The following is a 26,546-nucleotide window of genomic DNA, read 5'->3' on the forward strand; positions in this document are numbered from 1 at the left end:
CATGTTTGAGCAAAATCGGACCACGCATGTACGAGAAATGGTTGGAGACGCATTTAAGTAACAAATGGCCACCAGTCGGCCATCTTGGTTCGGATCTCAAAATAAAATGACATGCTTATGTAAATCATCATTCTTTATCTGTTTGCCAAGTTTGAACAACATAGGTAAATGCATATCTGAGAAATGGTTGAGGACGTGTTGAACATCGGGTTTTTTTTACAACTAAAATGCCTACTAGTCGGCCATCTTGGATCTGATCCTTAAAAAAAATGATGTACTTATGTAAACCATCATTCTTTATCTATTTGCCAAGTTTGAACAACATCGGTAAATGTATGTCCAAGAAATGGTTGAGGACGTGTTCAACATCGGGATTTTTACAACTAAACTGGCCACGAGTCCTCCATCTTGGATCGCATCGCGAAACAAAATGACGTGCATATGTGTACCATCATTTGTTGTCTTTGTGCCAAGTACGAATAAACTTGGTCCATCCATCTCCGAGATATTTTTGCGGACGCACGCATGCATGTATGCACGGACAAGAAAATCGAGACCAAATCCATAAGCCCCCGTTTCGTACGAAGTCCAACACAGGCTAATAATTTGCTGGAGTTGCTGGAAATAGTTGTAAGAGGTAATATTTTACACTAGTATATCCTGTTATCCCCAAGCGGTTTGTTTTGGGTGTGTGTGCAGCAGATACGGTAATATAAGGTTCCTGGATTGACAAGAAAGGTTAAGGACTATTTTTGAATGGTATTCAAGGTGCAATGGATAACCTTGTCCTAAATCTGTCGAACTTGGTCCATTGGACCAAAATCAGAGATCACAGCGCTCTAGCGGGATTGAAGCGAGTAAAAAGCAAATGGCCGTGCCTTTTTCGTAAAGGTGGGATGGCAACCACTGGGGCATCACCAGGTAGCTCTACACTTTATAAACCTTTTCAGCATCATTAATTAAAGCCTTCTATAATTATGACTACCGCGTGATACGTCTTACCCATCACGATGATCCGACAGGAGGGAGAAATCTTGTAACCTTTCGGCACAAATTTGTATTCTCCACTGTCTTGTAAGGTGCATTTCTCAATGATGAACTTATGCAGCCTGAAACGCAGTGAAGCAAACTTGAAAAAAAAAAAAAAAAACAGCCAATAACACACAAAAATAAACAAATAAAAGGTTTGCATATTTATTCATTTCATATTTATCAGCAATCGACATCATTAATAAAATTATTATAACATTATTCAGAACAAATTAATTGGAAACAATTTGTTTGGACGAATGATGACTATAACTGGACTTGGTTTGCCATACAATGTTATAATCCTTGTCCCTCGGGAATCGTGTCTCGATTTTAATCGCTTGCGATTTGCCATCATTTTGCGGAATGTCCAATAATATTCCTTCCAGAATCTCGATATGTCTGCCTCTCATGTTGATGTATTTATGAGACTTATTTATGGAAACAAGATTCCGGAGCATCGTTTTTATTTTCTGATTCCATGCCACAATTTTGCAAGTTGATTGCCAATTTGCACAAACGCTGCTTACAGCCCCTCGGCCAAGAGCGGTGAGCTTTGTTGTACGTTGTGAAACGTTATGTGGTTGGAGATTATTCTTGTCGTGGATCCTGCAGCAATGTTAAAACGGGTGTATTTTATTTTATTTTATTTTCACCATCTTGCATGTTTCTGTCCATGCCGCCAAGCAAGCGTTGTGTTGCTAAGAGCCATTACTAACCACTGATGCCCCTGTAAGATGATTTAAGGAAAACAATTAGCACTTCATGCTGAATTATCTTTGTTTCGTGGTTTTGAACAGATAAGTGCTTTGCTTTATGTTTTTACAGACAGCTGATACTGCTCTCTTTCTTTTGGTGTCTCTTCTTGAGTATTCTGCTTGCTTTGCAGGGGGTTCCAGAAGAGGATTTCATTCCAGGCTACCTTTGTCTTTCTTTTGAATTATTTATACACGTTGAACTGTGATGGATAATTACACTGGGCTGCATATGAAATATTTTTTTCAGAGGTCTAGGTTTTCTCAACGGTCCTGACATGTTTTTTGCATGCTGAATTCAGAAATGTATCTAATTTCGCTCAATCGGGTCAAGTTTTTACGCTATCTCAATTTTAAGGAAAAAAAATAATCAAAATTTTAGTTTTTTTAATTAGCATTTTTAAAATTCAAAATCAGACTTACATTGATGGAAAATGTACAAACTGTACATATAATGACACACAAGTACACTTAATGTGGAAGAAAGTGCCTTCTCAATTACTTTCATTTCAATTTCAGGAAAATATAGATAAATCGTTGTTTCTGGCAACACCCAACTTCAGTGGCTCCAGCAGTCGCTGTTTTCCTTCGTCTTTTTAATGTTGAATTTCACATGAACGGTACTTGTGCGTCATTTTATGTATAGTTTGTACATTTTCTGTCAATGTAAGTCTGATTTTGAATTAAAAAAATGCTAATTAAAAAAACTAAAATTTTGATTATTTTTTTCCTTAAAATTGAGATAGCATTGACCTGATTGAGTGAAATGAGATACATTTCCAAATTCAGCATGCAAAAAACATATAAGGACCATTGAGAAAACCTAGACCTCTGAAATGACGCAGACCAGTGTAATATATCTTTTCTATGGTTAAAATAATGAGAATAAAAAAAACACAACAGGAGCAGAAATAACTCGAAAGTTCATAGAACACCTAATCTCGCGCAGTCTTGAGAAACGGGGATATTGGTGGGGTCTGCGAGCAGCAAATTTGATTGGTCATGATGACGTTAAATGCTAAACGGAAGGGTTTGGAAATGCTAATAAGGTGATTTGTGTTCTACAGCGTTCATGTGATTAATTCAATTGAAATAAAATATAAATTGTAAAGGATGTCGAAAAACATTTTTGGAGGTTTACCGCCATTGATGAAACGTATTTTACACCACCTTATGATTATGACATCCTTAAAACAGTAAGTTTCCAGTTTGGAATGATTTTCAATTTTGTTTGACTGCCAGAAAAGCAGAGTAAAAAATAAGTCAAACCCATGTCCGAAGAAAGCGGTGCAGTTTGACATTTCCTTATAGTGATGCTCGGCAGCTAGAGCTCCCCATTGTATCAATTCAGCATCTGCACCACTTAAACATTTCTTTTTTGACGGATGGACGGATGGACATACCAAACATTGAAGTGGCTACACCGCTTAAAAATATTTCACTCCTTTCTGCGCATGCATGATCAGGACAAATTCAGAGCCAAAATACCACTAAACTATAGGGTCGTTTTCTGATTGATTATTCTGATTTGCGTTCAAAATATAACATTCAATTAAAATGAAGTTGCTCCTCGATCATAAATTGACATTTGTAGGCAGACAAACAGACAGACAGACCAATTTAACTAATTGCTTAACCCCGCTTTTTGCTTCACATGCGCAGGGTAAAAATACTCAGAATGGTTTTGTACACACTTTATGTGACTACAAAATACGGATTGACATACCTACCAATACAAGTCAACCACACGTAGACCAGAGCAGGTAGCATTGCATGTTACCACCTCCCAGCAGGTGACGAGGAAGCCAGCTGACGTTATATTGACATTTCAATAACGAGGTTGTAATTTTCCTGGAATTAGCTCAGTTTCTACAAGCTTATAATTAAAATGCTTAATAACGCTGCTTTTAGGTATTTGTCACAGAAGCTTCTGTGATAGCAGTCCATGACCCCACGACTAAACTACCACCAGACCATCTCGGTCCCAATTGTATCGTTTAATCAGTAATGTCTATTGTGTAATCCGTATTTTCTATTATGTACATAGTCACCATGTAATCAGTCTTTATATGAAAGTGTGAATGTGGAGATGTAGTTGAGAAGTTGAGTGACTGGGGTAGCTCGAATGTGTCTCTGTCTAAGTGCAAGGCAAATTTTGCTCAATTTGATGGCTGCCTTCCAGATATTTGATCACATACCAAGAGGGTAATATGACTGACAATGACAGGATATGACTAAAGTGAGGTTTATTACTTTCCAGAACGGCTTTGCTTGATCCGTCCCTCTGGTGGAACCTCCAGGCTTTCTTTGAACCACTGGGCGACCACTCCATCCTCTGAAACTTCCAACGTGACCTCAGCTGTTTCTCCGACCTTCACCCGCACATCCTGCATGGGCTTATTGATACTCAGCACTTTTTCTGCAAACGAGCAAGAAAATTGAGGTTCTACCTTACCAAAAGGCAACAACACATACTAGCAAAGTGACTAATGAGTGACTTTAGTATTCTGTTTCCTGTACAGCTGATATCAAAGTTTGTTAGAAGAAAAACTAAACTACATATGGAGAACCAAGGGTTTTGGTAGATGGTAGATGGAGTTTAATAGGTGGATGCGGGATGTACAAACAAACTGTCAGCAAGAGCAATTAAACGTTAGTATTGGATATGTGGAGCTATATCTAGGTTTACACCTTTGGAAAACTCAAATTAATTAATACAAACAGTTATTCCCCAGAATCATTTACAACAATCCTTACATAATTAGGTGGACGGAGGTAATGTTTTCATCCATGTCTGTCTGTTTGACTGTGAGCAGGATATCTCAAAACCTTGAAGATGGATTTGGATGAAATTTGGTGGGCAGGTTTGGTGTGTGACAAGGACGAACTAATTCGATTTTGGCAAAGATCCGGATCCGACGACTAGAATTTTGTAAGTGATTCTTCACCATTGAGAGATAGGGCCAAATACTATATATAGCACGATAGGTCAAAAAGTTGTGAACGGCTTTGGATGAAACTTTTGTGGACACGTTATGTGTGTGACAAGGAAGAATTGATTCAATTTTGGTGAAGATCCGAATCCACATCCGGATCTGATAATTTTTTTAAGAGATGGAGCCAAAAGCGATATATAGCACAATATCTCAAAAAGTTGTGGACAGGTGATGACAAAACTTGGTGGATGAATGGGTAGGTGACAATAACAAGCCGATTGGATTTTGGTTGAGGGTCCGGATTCACATCCAGCATATCAGTAGGATACAACACGTAAACTGTTCCGCCGAGTGGAGAGTGCGCTCTACTGAGTGTCATTGTAGTTCTGGCCTGCAGTAGGTGGGAGCTCTAGGGTGTGGAGATGTCACAGGCTTGATGAGCCAATTCTTGTATAAAAATTTACATCCCAATCATACAGTAACTACAATTTTTCCATGAAAACAACAACTTCGGTCAAGACGTTTGACAAGCTGTGGAATTTCTTCCATCAGAGGACCGTGTAAGAAAGAAGGGCCCTATGTAATATACAGTACTGCCTGTAGGAAACAGGTTAGGTTAGGTAAACAATTTGCAAATACCCAGGCAGAGCTAAACTTTGTAAGATTACACAACACAGAAACCCTTCCTATCAAGCTCATTGACTTTCCTCATCCCTCACAACTCATCCCATCTCACCATTCACTGCCAGTTTGGCATGAGACTCTCCCCCAGTCGTTATGACTGAATATTTGCCAAGGTCCTGAAGTCTCGCCTCTGTGATGACAAGGATATGACGGAGGCCTTCTCTTTTATAGCGAAAACGACCTCTTATTTCATCAACTGGAATTTCCACTCCGTCTTTCATCCTTAAAGAGACAAATAAGGAGGTTGGAGGTGCCATGGTATATTGGGTGCTTTACATGTTATATTCAGCACTTTGCATGGTATATCAAATCCTGTACATGTGCATAATGATAGACTTTCTCACCACTTGACCTTTGCACCCTCTTCGGACACCTCACAGGAGAGCTCGACTCTTTCACCTTCACGCACTGTAGTGTCTTCCAGAAGTTTAGTCACCCGCACTGGTGGTTCTATATACAGAAATGTATGGTCAGCGCCACGACGAAATAACCCGACCACTTATGCATTAAAGTTTCACTTTCATGCCAACATGATGTGAAGAGTGAAGAAGAAGAGACAGGTATAGGAATTACCTGCAACAAAAAGCTCTGTTTTCGATACCTCTTTTCCGAGTGAAACTTCGTACGTCGCATCATCCGTCAACTGGCAGTTGTTCACAATCAAAATGCGCTCGCCACCTTTGCTCTCAATAAAAATCCTACAAACAGGTGATGCACAGAATCAGAACCTTTTTACCAAGAGCATCGATGCAATGTGCCAACTGTCCTTTTCAGCGCTAATTGATTGTCGCACATCATGCCATTTAATCTAACGCCACACACATTCACCCTTGCACCTCTCAAATCACTTAACATTGCACCTCCTCCGCCCCCCCTTAATTTGGACCCACATAAGCCCTTACGTGTGGGTGAGCAAGGGGTCACAAGCATTCCCCATCCTCTTCTCTCCTCTCTCTGTCCCTCTTTCTCCTCTTGTTTCCTGGAATTACTGTGGCGCCTGGTTGTATTTGTGACAAGTGACTGATTCGGAGGGGCTTTTATGTGCAAAGTGTAAGGATTTCTCGATTGTGACAATGCTTGTACATATGTGCTCTTTGTTAATTGTTACAAATCTTTTCCAAACTGTCCAGTTGTCAGCTTCTATTAGTTAAGCATCGTGTGCAGTAACAGGGGGTTTGTCGCTACTGTTCCAACATAGGTAGTCATGAGCCGGCGTGTCCACCTTCGGTAATGCTCAGCCATATCTTGATAAAGGTGGCACATCAGGAAGCACAGTCCTTATCTGGGGTGATTGATTTGCCAGGAAGATAAAGCGGGATTTGGACTCTGGACCCTACCTAAATTAAGAATCTCAGACGGCATCTGCGGTTGCATAGCAAGTTGTCGCGCCGTGGAGTTATTCGCGGTATGTCGGCCTCAGGGTTGTCGGCCGGGAAGTGAATCTGAGAACTCCCCTCGCAATACCTACCGGAGGCGCATCCGTAACAATATGATTGAAATGTATTTTTCATCTTAATTCTTCAACATCCACAGATAAGCATAACTCTCTTTCCCCAAAATTCACAGTAGTACGGTGTAGAGACAAGCTTGGCGGGGGCCCTCCTCCTTCTGACTCCTCATTTCTTTCTCTTTCTTTCCCTCTTCCTCGTATTCCGTAGCCGCTGCAAACACAATCGATTTGTTTGGGGAAGTTGTCACGAGGGGATCCAGTAAAAACTGAAAAAGACGGCCCAGGCGGCACGATGTTCGAGTACCATGATGGCCTTGTTCACATTACGAGCACTCCGTGCCGTTGCAGCGCTTGCTTGAGCGTTTCGAATTAAGCAAGTGGGTTCACAAGCGATAGCAAGCCACTTGCTAAAGGAGCACACCCCAGTTGTCCATGAAGCTCCACAGGAATCTACGATAAACAGCCATAGCACCATTTTTGCGAGTTTCTTCACGAGTCTCCTCAATCGATTGCGTAGTGATTACGAGAAACAAGTGTTGTGTTACAACAGGCTGTTAGGCCCAGTGAGGTTATGTAAAGAACAGAAGGTAATGACTGCCTCCTTACTTTGCACTTGGCCGAATCTCTTGTCCATTTTTGAACCATTTAACCTCGGCAGCTGAGTCTTCAAGCTCGACGACAAACCTTGCCTTCTGACCCTTCTCCACTTGGTATGCTGGTTCCAGCTTCTTCAGAAATCCTGTAAGAAACATGTACGCAAAGCTCATTTTAATCGTCATCCACATTTCCATCATTTCTTTGATTTTTACATCTGCAGGTGTGTGTGTGTGTGTGTGTGTGTGTGTGTGTGTGTGTGTGTGTGTGTGTGTGTGTGTGTGTGTGTGTGTGTGTGTGTGTGTGTGTGTGTGTGTGTGTGTGTGTGTGTGTGTGTACCTTCAATAATTATCTTCTTTCGAGGATTTAAAGCCGTTTACGAGAATAGAATAGTGAATAGTTTTTGATAAAAAAAAGCTCTACCAAGAACAATGTATTGCATGCTTGAAGGGCTTCATACAAATTCAAACAATCCTGTTCTGAAGACATACAAAAGCTTCCAGTTCAATGAGACAATCGTCTGAATGAAGTTGGAGAATATCTTGAAAAATTAACGCAAATACAATTTCGTTTCGAGTACAAAAGGTCCATGTCAGATATGATGCTCCCGCATTACAGTATGGTGGTTGAGTCGAGTTAGAGAAAATAACGAAGAATGGTGGAAAGCTGGAGACGTGTGAATCAATTGTAGAAGCTGTGATGAATGAAGATTTTGAAAAGAGATTGAGAAATGACGGGGAAGTTGAGGAACATTTGTCAATGAGGAGTAACGTACGCTCAAGGTGATGCCAAATTTAGAGAGTGATGAAACGTGACGAAGGTAATGAGTTCATGAATGCTGACCTGGGGTTTTTTGCACCACTTTCTTCATACGCTTGAGACGACGAAGTAAGCCACGAAGGTCGGTGATGCCATACTGGAATGCGATTTTCTCGTATTCCGATGGCTTCGCATCCTTAAGTATCTCCCACACATCCACTTCTGGCTCTGCTGACACATCCGTTTTAACCTCGCTGAAAACAGACACAACACAGTATTTCACCCCCGTAAGAAACTGCTTCACCACATGAGTAAACACTGCTTTTCTTCAATAAGCATGTTCATGCCAGCACTTCCTGGACCATATTGACAAATCATACTCAAGCTAGACGAGCACTTGGTGGAGCGCATACCTCCACCACACATTGCCTGATCCAGCAGAACATATCGGGCCCAACACGTTTTTGAAGTATCATGCTATATATCGTTTTTGGATGGAGTTGTCACGTTGGGAGGATGGTACAACACACAGACAAACGTCAGGTGGGAGCGGAGGGGAAATCTCTGCCAGAGGTACTGATGGGGTTTGCGAGGTATAAAATCAGTACACGGAGAATGAGAAATGGAGTTCTTCATGTACAGTGCGACTCTGCTACCAGGATGGGGTTCAGGTCAATCAAACCTTAGGAAACAATAGCCAGCGAGAGATATTAATGAGCCAGGGACTTCCTGTGGGGGAAAGGATTCTGTTAAACAGATGATGTCCGGTTTATCAGCAGCGGCCTGGATTGAGAGATCTGTCAGGTTGGAGTGGCGTCCTCTGATGTTTGAGGTCCACACGGTTAGGGACAAGGGAGGAGGAGCTGCTGATAAGGCATAGGAATTGGGAAAGGAGAGTGTGCGGTACGAGGGGAAGCCAGGAAAGGGCAGGGATTGGACAAAGCCAGGAGGGGGGGAGCAGGGGAGAAACTGTGAGGCTGAGAAGCAGGAGGGAAGCAGAGAGGGTGCAGGACAAGGATGAAGACAGACAGGGGGCAAGATGAATGCCTGGTGTTGGCTTAATGGTTGGGGTGGCGGGTTTGGGATCCAAGGGTTCTGAGTTCAAATCCCGCTCAGCTGTTGAATTAATACCAGGCGGGGTTAACTCGGCCTGTCATCCTTCCGAGGTCGGCAAAATGAGTGCCAGCATGCTGGTATACTGTGTCGGAGTGGCGACCCATCCAGGATTGTGCCCAATAGCCAAGGAGACTGCTTAGGCAGCACCAACGCTCTGCACAGAGTATGGTCCCAATGGATGGATGGATGGGCAGGATGAGAGGGAGGCAAAGAGGTGGCAGACTAGAGGGAAGCTGAGAGGGGGCCGAACGAGGAAGAAGCTGAAATGGGGCCAGACAAGGAGGAAGCTGAGAGCGGTTGGGACAAGGGGGGAAGCAGATGGGGAGAAGACACTGACATGAAGGGGTTTGATACCATGAATGGCTAAATCTGAACGAAGACTTGGCACTCAGTGAAAGAGGAGGCTAGATGAACTCGGCGTTTATTTTTAAAATAATGTTATAGAAAGCTTGTTAAAGGAAGAGACATTTTATGCATTGAAGACTCAGTTTGGGGACATTGAAAATAAGAAGGGATAGAGGAATAAGTTGAAACTGAGCACAGGAGATTGAGTATTACTAAACTTGTAAAGAACATCCATATTAAAGTAATCTTGTGAAGGACATCCATATTTTGTGACATCGTTGGTACCTGGCAGAGTGCCATGGGAAGTGATGGCACTTCCCCCATGCTCAGTGGCTGTGTTTGTGTCATCTAACAGTCGTGTGTGTGTGTGTGTGTGTGTGTGTGTGTGTGTGTGTGTGTGTGTGTGTGTGTGTGTGTGTGTGTGTGTGTGTGTGTGTGTGTGTGTGTGTGTGTGTGTGTGTGTGTGTGTGTGTCTGTGTGCGCGCGCGCGCGTAAGATCCACTGTGAGTCAGTCTCTCAGTCTCTCTCTCAGTCTCTCTCTCAGTCTCTCTCCTCTCCTCTCCTCTCCTCTCCTCTCCTCTCCTCTCCTCTCCTCTCCTCTCCTCTCCTCTCCTCTCCTCTCTCTCTCTCTCTATGAAAGGAGCACAAACATTAGATTAGCAGCAGTGTCAAAAATAATAAATTTAACTCGCTCACTGAATGATACCATGAAAATAGACTGCTATGTACGAAATGGAATGTCTTTCTTCACTTTCATCCCAGTACAGGTTCAAGGAGTGATCTCTCAGCATTAGAAACTATTTGGTTTCAATACTCGATGCAGGACCTTTTAATGGAGAAGCAAACTTTTAATTTTCAAAAACTTCTAGAACTGAAAACTTGACTTCTGTTACAATGGCACGAGTTAACATCCCCCACTGGGATAAATGTGAGACTCACTGGCAATTATGGAGAATATAACGATTTACTGTAAGATCTGACACTGAGTTCCACTGGTGCAAGAAACCTTCCTTGATGGTTGGAGTGGGGGATGGGCAAACTTGATTTATTTATGACCCGGTGCTGAAGTACCCGGTGTTGCCCGGGGAAATACAATGTAATATGTATTTAAATATTTCCTGGATGACAAATTGATGAATGTTGGCTTTATGGTTTTGAATGTAATTACCAATCTTGGGCATTACAAAATGTGTTTTGACTTGTATTGAAATGCTTCATCTTCTAAAGATGCCCAGCATGCTGCCCTGGAGGCTGCTTGCCTTGCACGTTCATCCTCAACCCGAGCCTGTGTCTGCTCCGTTGTCTGTTCTGACCTGGAAACTGCTTGTCTTGCACATTAATCCTCAACCCGAGCCTGTGTCTGCTCTGTATTCTCAGCTGACCTGGAGGTTGCTTGTCTTGCACGTTGATCCTCAACCTGAGCCTGTGTCTGCTCTGTATTCTCAGCTGATCTGGAGGCTGCTTGTCTTGCACGTTGATCCTCAACCCAAGCCTGTGTCTGCTCTGGTAGTCTCTGCTGATATGGAGGCTGCTTGTCTTGCACATTGATCTTCAAGCGAGCATGTGTCTGTTCTGTAGTCAACGGATCTGGAGGCTGCATGACTTGCATTTTGATCCTCAAACCACGTCTTTGTCTGTTCTTGAGTCTCAAGTGATTTGTGGACTGCCATTCTCTTTAGATCTGATAGCCTGGTGTTGGCACAGTGGTTAGGGCAGTGGCTTGGGACCCAAAAGGTCCTGAGTTCAAGCCCCGTTGGGACACTGAATTAATATATGTATGTATGTATATATATATATATATATATATATATATATATATATATATATATATATATATATATATATATATATGTCTATGTATATATATATATATATATATATATATATATATATATATATATGTATATGTATATTGTGTATATATATATATATATATATATATATATATATATATATATATATGTATATGTATATTGTGTATATATATATATATATATATGTATATGTATATTGTGTATATATATATATATATATATATATATATATATATATATATATATATATATATATATGTATATGTATATTGTGTATATATATATATACCAAGTCGAAAACACCAGGGGGTTGACTCAGCCTGCCATCCTTCCGAGGTCGGCGAAATGAGTACCAGTTGTACTGGGCCAGGTGCATGCCCCGGTTAGAATAGGTGTACCATATCCCTGTGTGTCGTAAGAGGCGACCAGGGTTGCGTCAGGAAGGGCATCCGGCGTAAAAACCTATGCCAAATCATTATGTGGACAACAAAACGAATTTCCATACTGGATCGGTCGAGGCCTGGGTTACCAACGACCGCCACCGGTACCGGTGGTCAGCAGGGTACCAGTGGAAATTGTGCTACTGCTGGGCGAAGGAGGAGAAGGAGACGGGGAAGGCGAGTCCGGAGGCAGTGGGAGAGGGGGAAGGGTAGAAGTGTGCAGTTGCGAGTTGGAACTCTGAATGTTGGGACGATGACTGGCAAAGGGCGAGAGTTGGTGATATGTTGGAGAGAAGAAAGGTGGACATACTGTGTGTACAAGAGACCATGTGGATGGGGAGTAAGATCTAGGAGCATTGGAGGTGGTTTCAAACTGTTCTACCATGGTGTGGATGGGAGGAGAAATGGTGTCGGGGTAATCCTGAAGGAAGATCATGTCAAGAGGGTATTGGAGGTGAGGAGAGTGTCTGACCGAGTGATGAGTGTGAAGTTGGAAATTGAAGGGGTGATGATGAATGTGATCAGTGCATATGCCCCACATATGGGGTGTCAGATGGAGTATAAAGAAGATTTCTGGAGTGAGTTAGATGAAGTGGTGGAGAGTGTATCCAAGGATGAAAGAGTGGTGATTGGAGCAGATTTCAATGGGCATGTTGGGGAAGGGAATAAAGAGGATGAGGAGGTGATGGGTCGGTACGGTCTCAACAAGAGAAATGTGGAAGGGCAAATGGTGGTAGAGTTTGCAAAAAGAATGGAAATGGCAGTGGTAAATACGTATTTCAAGAAGAAGGAGGAACACAGGGTGACATACAAGAGTGGAGGAAAGTGCACACAGGTGGATTACATCTTAAGCAGGAGATACAACCTGAAAGAGATGAGTGACTGTAAGGTGGTGGCAGGGGAGAGTGAAGCTCGACAGCATCGATTGGTGGTCTGTAGGATGACTTTAGAGGTGAGGTTGAGGAAGAGAGTGAGGGCTGAACCAAGGACCAGATGGTGGAAGCTGAAGGAGGAAGACTGTTGCTTGAAATTTAGGGAGGAGTCGAGGCAGGCATTGGATGGTGGTAAAGATGGGTGGGATGATTGGGCAACGACAGCAGAAGTGGTGAGGGAGATAGCTAGGAAGGTACTTGGTGTGACATCTGGACAGAGGAAGGAAGATAAGGAGACTTGGTGGTGGAATGAGGAAGTACAGGAAAGTATAAGGAAGAAGGGGTTAGCGAAAAAGAAGTGGGATAGTCAGAGAGATGAAGAAAGTAGGCAGGAGTACAAGGAGTGGTGGCGAAAGGCAAATAGAGAAGTGGCAAAGGCCAAGGAAAAGGCATATGACGAGCTGTATGAGAAGTTGGATACAAAAGAAGGGGAAAAGGATTTATACCGATTGGCAAGACAGAAGGACCGAGCTGGGAAGGATGTGCTGCAGGTTCGGGTGATAAAGGACGCAAATAGGAATGTGCTGACGAGTGAGGAGAGTGTGTTGAGAAGGTGGATGGAGTACTTTGAGGAGCTTGATGAATGAAGAAAATGAGAGAGAGAGAAGGTTGGAAGAGGTGGAGATAGTGAATCTGGAAGTGGGGTGGATCAGTAAGGATGAAGTGAGGACTGCTATGAAGAGGATGAAAAGTGGAAAGGTGGTTGGCCCAGATGACATACCAGTGGAGGCATGGAAGTGCTTCGGAGAGATGGCAGTGGGGTTGTTAACCAGATTGTTTAATAAAGTCTTGGAAAGTGAGAGGATGCCGGAGGAGTGGAGATTAAGTGTACTGGTTCCGATTTTCAAGAATAAGGGTGATGTGTAGAGCTGTGGAAATTACAGAGGGATAAAGTTGTTAAGCCACACCATGAAGTTGTGGGAAAGAGTAGTGGAAGCTCGGTTGAGAGGAGAGGTGATGATCTGTGAGCAGCAATATGGGTTTATGCCAGGAAAGAGCACCACTGATGCAATGTTTGCGTTGAGAATGTTGATGGACAAGTATAGGGAAGGCCAGAAGGAGTTACATTGTGTGTTTGTGGATTTAGAGAAAGCTTATGATAGGGTGCCAAGAGAGGAGTTGTGGCATTGTCTGAGGAAGTCTGGAGTGGTGGAGAAGTATGTGAGGATCGTGCAGGATATGTATGAGGACAGTGTGACAGCGGTGAGGTGTGTGGTAGGAATGACGGAGCAGTTTAAGGTAAAAGTGGGATTGCACCAAGGATCGACTCTGAGCCCTTTCCTGTTTGCAATGGCGATGGACAGGTTGACGGACGAGATCAGACTGGAGTCTCCATGGACTATGATGTTCGCGGATGACATCATGATCTGTAGGGAGAGTAGGGAGCAGGCTGCGGCGAGCCTTGAGAGGTGGAGGTATGCACTGGAGAGAAGGGGAATGATAGTCAGTAGGAGTAAGACGGAGTACATGTGTGTAAATGAGAGGGAGGGTGGTGGTATGGTGCAGTTGCAAGGAGTTGAGGTGGGGAAGGTGGATGGGTTTAAATACTTGGGATCAACTGTCCAAAGCAAAAGAGAGTGTGGGAGAGAAGTGAAAAAGAGAGTGCAGGCAGGATGGAGTGGGTGGAGAAGAGTTGCAGGAGTGATTTGTGACAGAAGGGTAGCTGCAAGAGTGAAGGGGAAAGTATATAAGACGGTAGTGAGACCAGCTATGTTGTATGGTTTGGAGGCGGTGGCGCTAACAAAAAGACAGGAAGTGGAGCTGGAGGTGGCAGAGTTAAAGATGCTGCGATTCTCGTTGGGAGTGACGAGGATGGACAGGATAAGGAATGAGTATATTAGAGGGACAGTGCAGGTGGGACGGTTTGGAGACAAACTGAGAGAGGCGAGATTGAGATGGTTTGGACATGTGCTCAGGAGGGAAGCGGAGTATATCGGGAGAAGGATGTTGAAGATGGAGCCGCCAGGCAGGAGGAGAAGAGGAAGGCCAAAGAAGAGGTTCATGGATACGGTGAGGGCGGACATGTGGGTGGTTGGAGTGTCAATGGAAGATGTGGAGGATAGAGCGAAATGGAGACGGTTGATCCGCTGTGGCGTCCCCTAACGGGAGCGAGCCAAAAGAAGAAGAAGAAGATTCTCTTTAGATCTGATTTGTTTCTGTCAATTCTGGGTCATTTTGGTGGTGTTTGGCACTATTTCTAATGCAAGTAAGGTAGGTTAAGATTTATTAACACTTGTTCCATTGGGAGTTACAGAAGTGCTCCGGCAGGCATCTGACCATTCCGATTTTCGTGATGCGGTAGATTAAAGTTTAAAAAACACCAGATGGATCATATTGAGATGGGGATGATCAGAGGTTGGGGAGAAATGCACCAAAGGAATACACAGTTTCCATTATTAGCCTGCATACATATGACCTCAACATATGATTTTCACAATGGGCCTACAATCCCTACATATTTCTCGATCACGGCAGTGTGTAAGCAACATACTGGCTTGAGGCCTGAACATGGAAGTGTTAGAATAAACCTGTGTAAAGCAATCTTTTTAACAGGCGCATGTGTAAACACTATACTCATGAAATTTGTGTTGTTGACAACAAATCACTACAACCTCAACATACAATCTTCACAATACATATTACTCGATCATTTCCAGGGGAAAATGCAAGGCAGTGGATTAGCACAGGATCCGATTGAGGCCGGAAGGCCAATTATTTGGTTTTTATTAAAAAAAAAATTGGAATTTTTTTTTATCCAAACATAACCATCGACCTTCCTTTGGATGAAAGAAGAAGCCATGCAAAGTTTGATGCATTGGTTCCCGCAGAGTGTGAATGCATAAATGAACACAAAAAAGCTAACTTTCTTCTTTATATACAAGATTGACACACTTATATTTACTGACTGCCTGATTCATTGACGATCCAGAATGTGAGCTGGGCACACACACCCATCATTGAGGTTTTTGACGCTTTTAGCCCAGAATCTCTCCAAGCAGTTAGTCCACAACATAAGTTGTGTCCAAAGCAGAGAGAGAGAGAGAGAGAGAGAGAGAGAGAGAGAGAGAGAGAGAGAGAGAGAGAGAGAGAGAGAGAGAGAGAGAGAGAGAGAGAGAGAGAGAGAGAGAGAGAGAGAGAGAGAGAGAGAGAGAGAGAGAGAGAGAGAGAGAGAGAGAGAGAGAGAGAGAGAGAGAGAGAGAGAGAGAGAGAGAGAGAGAGAGAGAGAGAGAGAGAGAGAGAGAGAGAGAGAGAGAGAGAGAGAGAGAGTCTATCATGGTCTAGATGCTTCTCCAGGGCATTAGTAGTCGAGGTGACACTGAGAAGAGGCTACAAGAGGTGTTTAGACAAGCTGTATTGGACTCATTGTCATGCTACATGTTGCTACTATTTGTTCTGAATATATTCTCTAGGTTCAATAATTCTGTTGAATTGGCTGGGATTTCTCAAGAGGAGCTTCCCCTTGAATAAGAGTCATGAAATCTTCTCAAAATTCCTACAATCCTTAGGGATAGGCAGAAGGCTGCTCTTATTGTACTTCTGATTTTTTGAATAAATGTTATCTGATATGATTTCCCATTGGAAGTTCATTAATCATAGATCCTCATGTGGGATCTGTGGCAGTTATAGTTTAGGAAGGGTATTAATGAGGCAAAATGATCAACCCCACACTCTATCCTTTGAGGGGATTTGGTCAAGGTATTAACCCAAAGGTCAACTTTGTGCACAAGGTACCATGGGGTATGTTGCATCGACAAGTAAGTGCAAGCAGAGGGACTAGTCAAATGAATGTCCTTTATCAAGGATGACATGCTCCATAATACAAGTTGGCAGGTTTAGTCGAATAAGTTTTCAGTGGTCATCCAACCTTAAACCAGAGATATAGGAGGTACAGTATGTTAGCAAGTAAAGGACCTCATTGCCACCAGGGAACGATATTGAATGTTTCATGAAAGCTCTCAGACTTTCTCCAAATGACATGAAGCTGTTTACTAGCAAACTACTTCAGGAAACCGTTCCTCTTGTGTAATATTTATTTTATCGCCACATAATATGCTGTTTTGAATGGTTGGGATATTATTATTTAAGTAATCAGATGTTTTTATTGTTTTTTTTTTTAGCTCGCCTGTTCGAAGAACAGAGAGCTATTGCGATACCCCCGGTGTCAGCGTGAGCGTGAGCATGAGCGTGAAAATGTTAAAATTTTTGGTGCAAGTTATTTTTTTCCTTTATAATGTTTTTATCTATCGCACTATTTTTTATACGCCTGATATATATATATATATATATATATATATATATATATATATATATATATATATATATATATATATATATATATATATATATATATATATATATATATTGGGGCGTATTATGTGTCGTCTGTCTGTCTGTCTGTCCGTCCGTCCGTTCCTGTCTGCACTCTAACTCCCAAAGTTTTCAACTTTCACGTTTCATATTTGGTACATAGGTACAGACTGTGGAGACGGTGTGTCACGACATACGTTAGTCATCTAAAGTGGTTGCCATGGCAACCAGGATGCTCTTTTCCAGCCGTTCCTGTCCGCACTCTAACTCCAAAAGTTTTCAACTTTCACGTTTCATATCTGGTACATAGGTACAGACTGTGGAGACGGTATGTGGTGACATCCGTTAGTCATATAAAGTGGTTGCCATGGCAACCTGGATGCTGTTTTCCACGTAGTAGCACAATTCTGTATATACCTTCTTGTTCGGGCATATATTGTGCTCACTTGCACTCTTGTTACTGATTACAATATACAAATACATATATTGCTTTAAAATTATTTGGATCAGACTTCACTGCAATGCTTTATAAAAAAAATATTAATTATTAGACGAGTCTTTTAAAAACGATAAATGTATAAACAGGCGAGCATTGGGTGGCTTTGACACCAACTCTGGTTTTTTCAAAACCTTCTTACCGTTTCTTCAATAGACCACTGAAGTCCAGTTCACCAGAATCGTCTGCTCCGTCACTCCTGCAATGGTAACGAAGTTGATCTCAATATCTCGTCTTTTCCAGATCACCAAGCCCAAATGTCTAACTTCTTCAGATTCATAAATTTCAGCTGTTCTGCCCTCATATACACAAATAAACAAACTTTGCAATCCCAGAATTAATTTTTTAAAACCTTCAGCTTCTTAACCCCGCATCTCATTTATAGTCATTATCTGTCAAGGTCCTGATTCTCAATCGGTACATCTCAAGTTTACCATTTCAAAAACACGACAACTTTTTTCTCTTCTTGGTATTACTTCAATCTTTATTGTTGGTGCTGAGGAGAATATCTATAAAAGGGTATATGGTGTACGGTGACGTGTGTACGATCAATGCACAGGTAGTTTCTTACGATCTACGGAATGTTGCTCGGAGGTCCAGCCCAGGTCCTTGTTTCTCAGCTAGTAGTTGTGCGGTGGATAATGAGAATAAAAAATGAATAAGGCTTTGAAACACTAAATTCAAAGAAACGGAGGGAATGAACACATGAAATAGTAAATGTGGCAGTTTTCTTACCTTCAACGGTGAGGTCAAAGTTCACCGTTTCACTCTTGTTCATCAAACTTGCTTCACAGCGGTAATTACCAGCATACGTGTCTTTTGCCTTGATGATCTTCATCTCAAAACTGTGAATCTTAAAGATGGAGTGAATAGTGGAAAATAAACTGAGAATGAAGAAGGAAATGATTACATTTTGTTTTTCAGTTAAGTTCCTGTCTTCTCAACCAGGCTATTCTCAGAATTATCTTCGGTATTTCTTTGAAATCATTCTCTGTTTCAACAAATCTAAAGCTTGTCCACGAATTACACTGAAAAAAATTAAAACATTAATACAAAGTAATTAAATTGGATACATGGATGTGGTTTGCTGTATGTGGAAGAACATTTCTCAAAGTTTTATTAACTTTCTTTTTCATTTCAAGGTTTCTCCTGTGACACGTGACATCACATTTATGGAAAACTAGATGACCCTAAAAAATTTCTGCTATCGTGTACCGTTTTGGCTGTATTTCGGGAACATACATACATACATACATACATGCATACAAGATGAGAGTTTTAGTAATATATAGATAGATGGCATCCCCACTAGAAAAAGTACAGTGTTGCCTGATTTATGGAGACCAAGTTCGCTGCACAGGTTCAACAAAGCTTCAGGATTATCGATCTCTGAAAGGCAGCCACCATCGAGAAAAAGATTTGTGAGTGGCACAAAAAGTTTACGGAAACTAAAATGATTTAGCGTCCTGCCGAGGAAGGGGGCAGGCTGGCCAAGCACAAGTGATGAGGATGTTGAACATGTTCGTGAGTCGTTTGAGCGCAGTCCCCATCAGTCTATTTGGATTTCATTGATGATATCTTCTATCTATATATTACTAAAACTCTCATCGTGTATGTATGTATGTATGTATGTTCCCGAAATAAAGCCAAAACGGTACACGATAGAGCAAAACTTTTACGGCCACCTTACTCACCATTCTCCTGCGGTGTGCAGTCTCAAGTTTTGTTAAAATCGGGCAACGAAAAAAATTACTAAAAAATCAATTCCCGATTCAGTGAAGTACTCTGGGAGAATTTGATCAATGCAAACAACCTCAGCGGTATAGTTCGCTGGAGCTCCCTGTGTTTTTTTTTTTATGATTTTTTTTTATGAAGCTCTGGGACAAGGGGAACCCAACGGGTTCACGGGTCGTCTAGTTGACAATAAAATGTTGAGAAATGTTCCTTCCTAAGCAGCAAATCGCATCATTGTATCCCATTTCATAATATTTTTTAATTATGGTTTTAATTTGGAATGGGAATTTGTGGACACCACTGTATATTTCTCTCGCTCCTTCCATACCTCCTTTTCTTTCTCCATTTTTTACCATCTTTACACAATCTCTCTCTCTCTCTCTCTCTCTCTCTCTCTCTCTCTCTCTCTCTCTCTCTCTCTCTCTCTCTCTCTCTCTCACTCTCACTCTCACTCTCACTCTCACTCTCACTCTCACTCTCACTCTCACTCTCACTCTCACTCTCACTCTCACTCTCACTCTCACTCTCTCTCTCTCTCCCTGACTCACTCTCTCTCTCTCTCCCTGACTCTCTCTCTCTCTCTCTCTCTCTCTCTCTCTCTCTCTCTCTCTCTCTCTCTCTCTCTCTCTCTCTGTACCTTTGTGTTTCTGTCAAAAGTCTCAATGAACTGCAAGTGTTTCCCAGCTTTGCTCGCTAGGTCCAGCCATTTTCCCTTGAACCACTTCACATTGGGCTTCCTGGTCAGCATATCCGAGTAGATCCTTGTGATGAATGACACATCTCCTCCTGTGGGTCAGTGATATGTTGCAATGTTAACAACACATTGGCAAGTTTATTGCTTTCCATCAGTTTATGTCAAACTGTCTGCCATTTCTATGTAAATCTATTGTTACGGCTGTGGAAATTCGCAAACCACCATTCAGGTCCCGTAGGTGAGATATCTCTTAAGTACATGTGTAGTTAGCCCAAATCCGTTGTCTAGAGGGAATTTATGTGATTCATTCGGGCTGCGACGCTTTGAGATAGCCGTTTTTCTGTTCTATCTTTATTTTGAACCAACCACATCTCAACCGCCACCCTCACAACCACCACCATCTTCGCCACTACCCCCGCTGATGAACGCCATCCTCCACGGTCCACACTACGACGGTTTCCACATTGGAAACCGTCGAGAACGCAAGGAGGGAAAGAAGAAGGCACAACGATGGCGCGTGGATTTTTCCCGCCTGTTTTTCCCGTCTGACTTCCCCGCGCTTTGGAGTGGCGGAAGAGCAAAGCAGGTCAAAGGTGAGAAAAGGTGGGGGCCTCTTTTTGGGGGAATAATGCTCTGGCTCCAAGCCAAAAACTGACTCCCTTGGCCCATGGACGGAGCGGGGTGGAGGGAAAGGGTGAGGGCACGCCCCCTTCAAGAAGCTTCTCCAAGAAGCTCAAGGGGAGGCAGAGCCGAAAATGGAGGCGGAGTGAAGGGCGGAGCCCCAGGCTATTAAAGTCGGACACGAGCGGAGCGCTTGTGGTGGTGCTCTTGCTCTCTTCGTCCTCTCCCACTCTTCCAGCTCGCTCTTCTCTTCGTGGTGGCTGCTGGCCTGGTCTTCTGTGGGGCGGTCCCGAGACCCCGCTGGTGGAACGGAGCATCTGCCATTCCACACACCGCGACCTCGAGCAACTATGTTTCCCCCTCCCCCCTTTCTATCCGCGCTGGGATAGCGCCGGAAACCCCGTCCGTGGCGTCGAGTGGCCAACACGGGCCGGCGCGAGGCATGCCGGAGAGGACTCGCCTGCCACGCCAGGGCATGGAGTCGCGGCCAGGCGCGACCACGTCGACGGACGTGGGAGAGGGACTCAACGGCCCCAAAGGGAAGTCACCATTTTCTTTTTGGGGTTTTTGTATGGATCTTGTGGCGTCGTGTCTTGTAAAGTAGAACTGTTTAAGTGTTTCCGTGTGTCGGTCTTATTCGGTTGTAGCTCTGCATTGTTGCTTTTGTTTTAATTGCTATATGTGCATTTTAACTGTTTGGCTGTATATGTGTGCTCTCCGTGTGTCATGTAAATAAAGTGCTTGCATGTTGAACTGTGCCTGTTTCGCTTCGTCTCCTTCCTTTTAATTGACCCTCTATCCTGCTTCACGTAAGGGGTTCGTAGTGGGCTTAATACGCCTAGTAATTAATCGGAACCGTCAAGGCCGACGATAACACCGCTCGGTTATCACTGAAGCACGGAACGGACCGCTTAAGTGGTTCGTGTCCGGAGTCGGCCTGCGGCGAGGTACGATCGCCTGGTCGACCATCCGCGCAGGTACTTAGGTAGATCGAATTTGGCGAGCAACCCTATCCTGCGCGGGTGGGCAATTGGCACGGTCGTGGTGGGATTAAACCCCCACCCGTGACTAGCTCCCGGCGTTGTTCCGAGAGGGTCACGACAGAATTGTCCGTTCCGGTGGGCGAGGCGGCCGCCATTCAAGTCGAGCGGCCGATCGCACGCCAGCGGGCGCAAATTCGCAACACTATCTTATGATTGCATCTAGAATGTTTAGGTTGATACAGTATGTATCTGTATATTTTATATACACATGTAGTCTTATAAATATTATATAGACATGTGGTGCTATTGTTGCGGAAATGGGCCCTTAGTGGGTTATGAAATATAGGATAAGCCCAGATCCCCCCTTAAATGCATGTTTAGCCAGGTTGTTTGGTAATCGGACGTTAAATGTGTGTCAGAATGTGTAGCAGGCAATCCAGTGTTCATACAGTAGTGTACCGAGAGGCCCCCACCCCCACCCAGCACCCTGACAGAGTCAGTCGACAAGGCGTGCCAGCAACCCATTGGTGGAGAGCTGCTGCAAACTGGAACGATGGACCAATCACGTGTCCCCAGAGGTGGTCCGAAAAGCCCGCCCCGAAAGGCAAGAGGAACTCCTTTTTCCTGTCTGCGATCTGCTTTATAAGGAGTGACTTGACGAGCTGTTCCTCCTTGGCCATGGATCCAGCATGCAGGTCATCCCCAGGTTCATCCTGAACCCAACCAAAAAGCCTCTGACTGTCCTTACTCCCTGCACAGCTCGACCACATCTTTTCATCCCATCGATCCACCTGCAGAGTCCAACACCCAGATTTGGCCTAATCTGGTGTACAGGCCAGGCCTGGATTTGCATACTGGACCTTGTGAAGAACCAGCTGGAACACACCATAGATCTTTCTCTCTTGTGCCATTGACCTCACAGGGGCTGGACACACCGAGGCTGCGTGCGTTAGCGGTGCCGATAGGAGTACGTCGCCGCCATTTTGCCACGCTGCATGCTCAGTCTGGGTGCTCGAATCCAGCGACATTGGCTTGTCACGAGCCACATTGGTGCTTTCGACACCTTTCCTCTCCTCCATGAGGCACCACCAAGTACTCTGTGTCTTGTATGCAAGTTGTCCAGGCCTAAGGCTTATTTTGCTAGGGCTCCCCTGCAAAACCCATATCCATAGCTCCCTAGATAAGAGCGGGTTATACATTAATTATAACGTTCATGAATGCTTTGCTTGTGTCGTGTTCCCCGATTTTTTTTCCCAATAAATCTGGCTGATTCATACGAAATTTGCCACCCTGAATTTATTCGTGTCGCGCTGAAGAACAATCACTCGATTTGTATTTAAAACCAAACTGGCTACGGACTGTGGCAGACTTCGATCGGTCTCTGATCAAACCCAGTTTGTAGCCGGGGTGGATGTCCCCAACTGACAAGGCACAGGGGTACTTTGGTATCATGATCTTAGGCGCATGACCCGAGACCTGTGCCGAAATAGCTGGCGATATAACCCCTGAGCCGGTGGTGCTGTTAAGCGCCACCGATTCGATAACACTATCAAGGATACTACATCAACTTGAGAGTTTATAGAATACGATACCCCGTGCATTGTTCAGGTTTATACTTCAATTAATAAGAATAATGACTTTAAAGATCGTTAAAAAAAATCCAAAAGCTTGGCGCTTGTGAATCAGTCTTATACATCACCCTTATACACTGTAATAAGATGACGTTGAGTCGCAGTTTAGGAAATATAGCCTTTATTGATCACCAGAGAATGCAGCGTCACTTGGCATCGTACATAGCCATAACGGCGGCCTCTTCTTCACCCCGATACTGTACCATCTCACATGCCATGCCCTCTCATGCTATATATATATATATATATATATATATATATATATATATATATATATATATATATATATATATATATATATATATATATATATATATATATAGCATTGTTATTGGAAGGATTATGAAGGCAATTTGTGTTATGCAGTGTTCAAGTCTATAATTCAATTTTAATAAAGGTTTAAAGAGGTTTAGAGGTGTATAAATAAATCAATTTCAGTTTTTACCACCATTTTACCCAGTGTCTATTACATCACCCTATCTAACACGCTACATTAGTTATTCGTGCTTGTTGTTTGTGTCCTTTATGACGTCATTAAAAAACAATAGGTTTCCTGTTCAGAGTGATTTTCAATTTTATTTGATTGCCAGGCAGGCAGATAGAATTATAAAAATTATCTCACTTCTCTCTGCATGTGCCGTCAGGACAAATTCAGAGCCAAAGTGCGGTAAAACGGCAAACTTGTCTTCCTATTCATGTTCCCATTTGCGTTCACAACACAACATTCGATTTAAATACATTGTCCCGAAATCATAAACTGATCAAACAGACAGACAGACGGACGGACAGACATGAACCAGTTTCTTAACCCTGCTTTTGGCTTCGCGTGCGTGGGGTAGTGAAACCGGTGAAGTGATGTGATATTTTGGATGAGAGTGATACATTTCTGAACCACATAAAAAATGACATAATAACGAAGCACTGTTTCAACCACCGAACATAGCAGCCATCTTCATAATATTGTTTGCAAAATCAAGCTCTTCCTCTTCTGCTCATTACAAACCATTTATTTGTAATTCCAAAGAATAAGTTTCTCCTGGCTGGTTTTCAGCACCTGCTTCTCATCTATCACTGTTGCTATATATTGAGTACTCAAGCTCTTCGTAAGGAATTCTCCATCAGTGCTGCACTGTAAATGTCTTCTTTTTAAAAAATCTCACCAACAGTTACTGTGCTTGTTTGAGGTTTTTCTATAAACATGCTCTTCTCAGATTCCCCGGCAGCCTCTGGAGGTGGCGGAGTTGGAGCTGCAGGTGGAGCCTCTGCTGCAGCTGGAGCTGGAACATGGATTGAAGATTCATCAATAAATGAAAGAAATGATGCAAGTAAAAGTAGTTGGTAAGTGAGTTATCAGTGAAAGACAAGTGTTTCTGAAACTGGCATCAATATTTATGTATTAATTGTGCATTATGCCTGACAGGTTAACTGCTTGATTAACAAAGTCCACTGGATTGATGTTCAGGTCTTTTAGAGGTCATGCTGGAATTGAAAACATGAGTAAGAGAAGTTACCTTCTTCCTGCTTTGGCGTTGGTTCAGGCATGGTGGAAAAAGAGTAAGGGACCTAAGGAAGGAAATTGAGGAACGAGAAAACATTTACACATGATTGAGTGATTATAGGACATCAAGGCTTTGGATTAACTTGGGTTTGTGGAAAGACTTTGCAGTCAGTTACATATGAATGTTGTATAAAAGAGTTGTGATGAAATAAAAACTAAACTCAATTAAAAACTATTATTTCAATGTCATCAGATGCTTTTCACAGACAATTATGAACCAACAAAGGTTGGTGCAGCCACATTAAAAAATAATAATAATAATAATAATAATAATAATAATAATAATAGAGAAATTTGCTGAAGTTGCATTTGCTCCCTCATGGTGTAATATTTTAATCTACAAATGTAAACTTAAAAGTTAATTCATGACCATTGACCAGTGACAGTCAATTATTTTTAGAAATCTTATTGCCTTTTAAGGATGCAGGATGGAGCAGTAATGGTGCTACAAATTAGTATAATCATTCTTGAGGATGTGTTGGAGAATCGCATAACAGGTTGACATGCAGATGTAGGTAGAAGTGTTAAACGACAGGTGTTCCTGTTTGGACTGGAATACCTTGTTAAAAATACACAAGTGGAGCCAAGAGCAGTAAAAGGAGAGGAGGGAGGTACTATTCTCAGAATGCTGAAGCCAGACAGGATGAGTGCACAAACCTTATTGATATCATCACCACAATAAGGCACAATAGACGGTAAAACAGCTCAAGTGTAATGTACGGACATCAATAGTAAAAATGTGAAAACAGGTCATTTTGGAGCTCTACAACTTCCACTCAATTTCAACAATAATAATAATAACAATCAATCATGTTATAGTGTTTTAACATTGCAGGGTAGCTTGGAGGTACACACTACATCACCTTTGAGCTGTCTAAACCTGGGTTTGAATCTGGACTCATCTATAAACTGTCATCCTGGTTTTTGCATACAGGGTGATGCATCAATGTGTGCACTGTCCATCGGATGGATGTTATCCTGGGTTTCTGCTTGCTATTAGTGGTTATTCGTGGTTATTAAAGATCCCATGGTGAATTTCGTGAAGAGGAGGTAAGTTTTCTCCAGCATACTGAACAACTTAAAAATGTCTGCATTCTTATTCCAGCATCATGTGTGCGTGTTTGTGTATGTATGTATATATATATATATATATATATATATATATATATATATATATATATATATATATATATATATATATATATATATATATATATCTTCACTCTACAGGAGTTTATAAGTCTATCATTGTGTATACATTTGAATTGGTGGCCATTTTGTTCCTGTATGATTTTTCCCTCTATAGTCTATATGGAGTCGTACCCTACTCCATGATATGGTATGGGATGTATTTTGTGTGCTGGAGATACACACTATGTGTACACACACACACACACACACACACACACACACACACAGTCCCACAGCAAAAGTAAAATGTCAAAACATGCCGTGATGGTAATCCATAAGAGGATTGTGTTGTCATTTTGTGGCATCGTAATGTGGTATCATTCCTTACTTGCTTGGTTGTTTTTTTTTGAGATTTCATCCCTCCGTTTTAACATATTTTTTAATGTTTTTTTTTCTTGTTTCTGCAATTTTTTAAAGTAATAAAATGCTTAATGTTTTATATATTTTGTTATTTTGGTATGGATTAAATTCATCTA

At 42.4% G+C, this 26,546-nt stretch overlaps 1 protein-coding gene across 2 annotated transcripts in view; it reads right to left on the reverse strand.

Annotated features, from left to right (window-relative positions):
* Window positions 1-26,546, reverse strand: part of MYBPC1 (myosin binding protein C1) — a 60,095-nt gene that overhangs the window by 17,580 nt on the left and 15,969 nt on the right. For both annotated transcript variants that reach the window (XM_085874946.1, XM_085874947.1), the window contains exons 2-14: window positions 24,833-24,884; window positions 24,482-24,598; window positions 20,030-20,178; window positions 18,394-18,511; window positions 18,230-18,278; window positions 17,801-17,857; window positions 8,292-8,461; window positions 7,461-7,593; window positions 5,978-6,102; window positions 5,749-5,854; window positions 5,457-5,626; window positions 4,038-4,203; window positions 1,003-1,109 (exon numbers count right to left, since the gene is read on the reverse strand). In XM_085874946.1, coding sequence (XP_085731072.1) covers window positions 1,003-1,109; window positions 4,038-4,203; window positions 5,457-5,626; window positions 5,749-5,854; window positions 5,978-6,102; window positions 7,461-7,593; window positions 8,292-8,461; window positions 17,801-17,857; window positions 18,230-18,278; window positions 18,394-18,511; window positions 20,030-20,178; window positions 24,482-24,598; window positions 24,833-24,863 — 1,498 coding nt within the window. In that variant the 5' untranslated portion in view covers window positions 24,864-24,884. The remainder of the gene's footprint in view (window positions 1-1,002; window positions 1,110-4,037; window positions 4,204-5,456; window positions 5,627-5,748; window positions 5,855-5,977; window positions 6,103-7,460; window positions 7,594-8,291; window positions 8,462-17,800; window positions 17,858-18,229; window positions 18,279-18,393; window positions 18,512-20,029; window positions 20,179-24,481; window positions 24,599-24,832; window positions 24,885-26,546) is intronic.

This window comes from Eptatretus burgeri, chromosome 3 (assembly GCF_056783735.1).
Source record: "Eptatretus burgeri isolate ZD-2024b chromosome 3, Ebu_testis_v1, whole genome shotgun sequence".
Classification (NCBI taxonomy): Eukaryota; Metazoa; Chordata; class Myxini; order Myxiniformes; family Myxinidae; genus Eptatretus; species Eptatretus burgeri.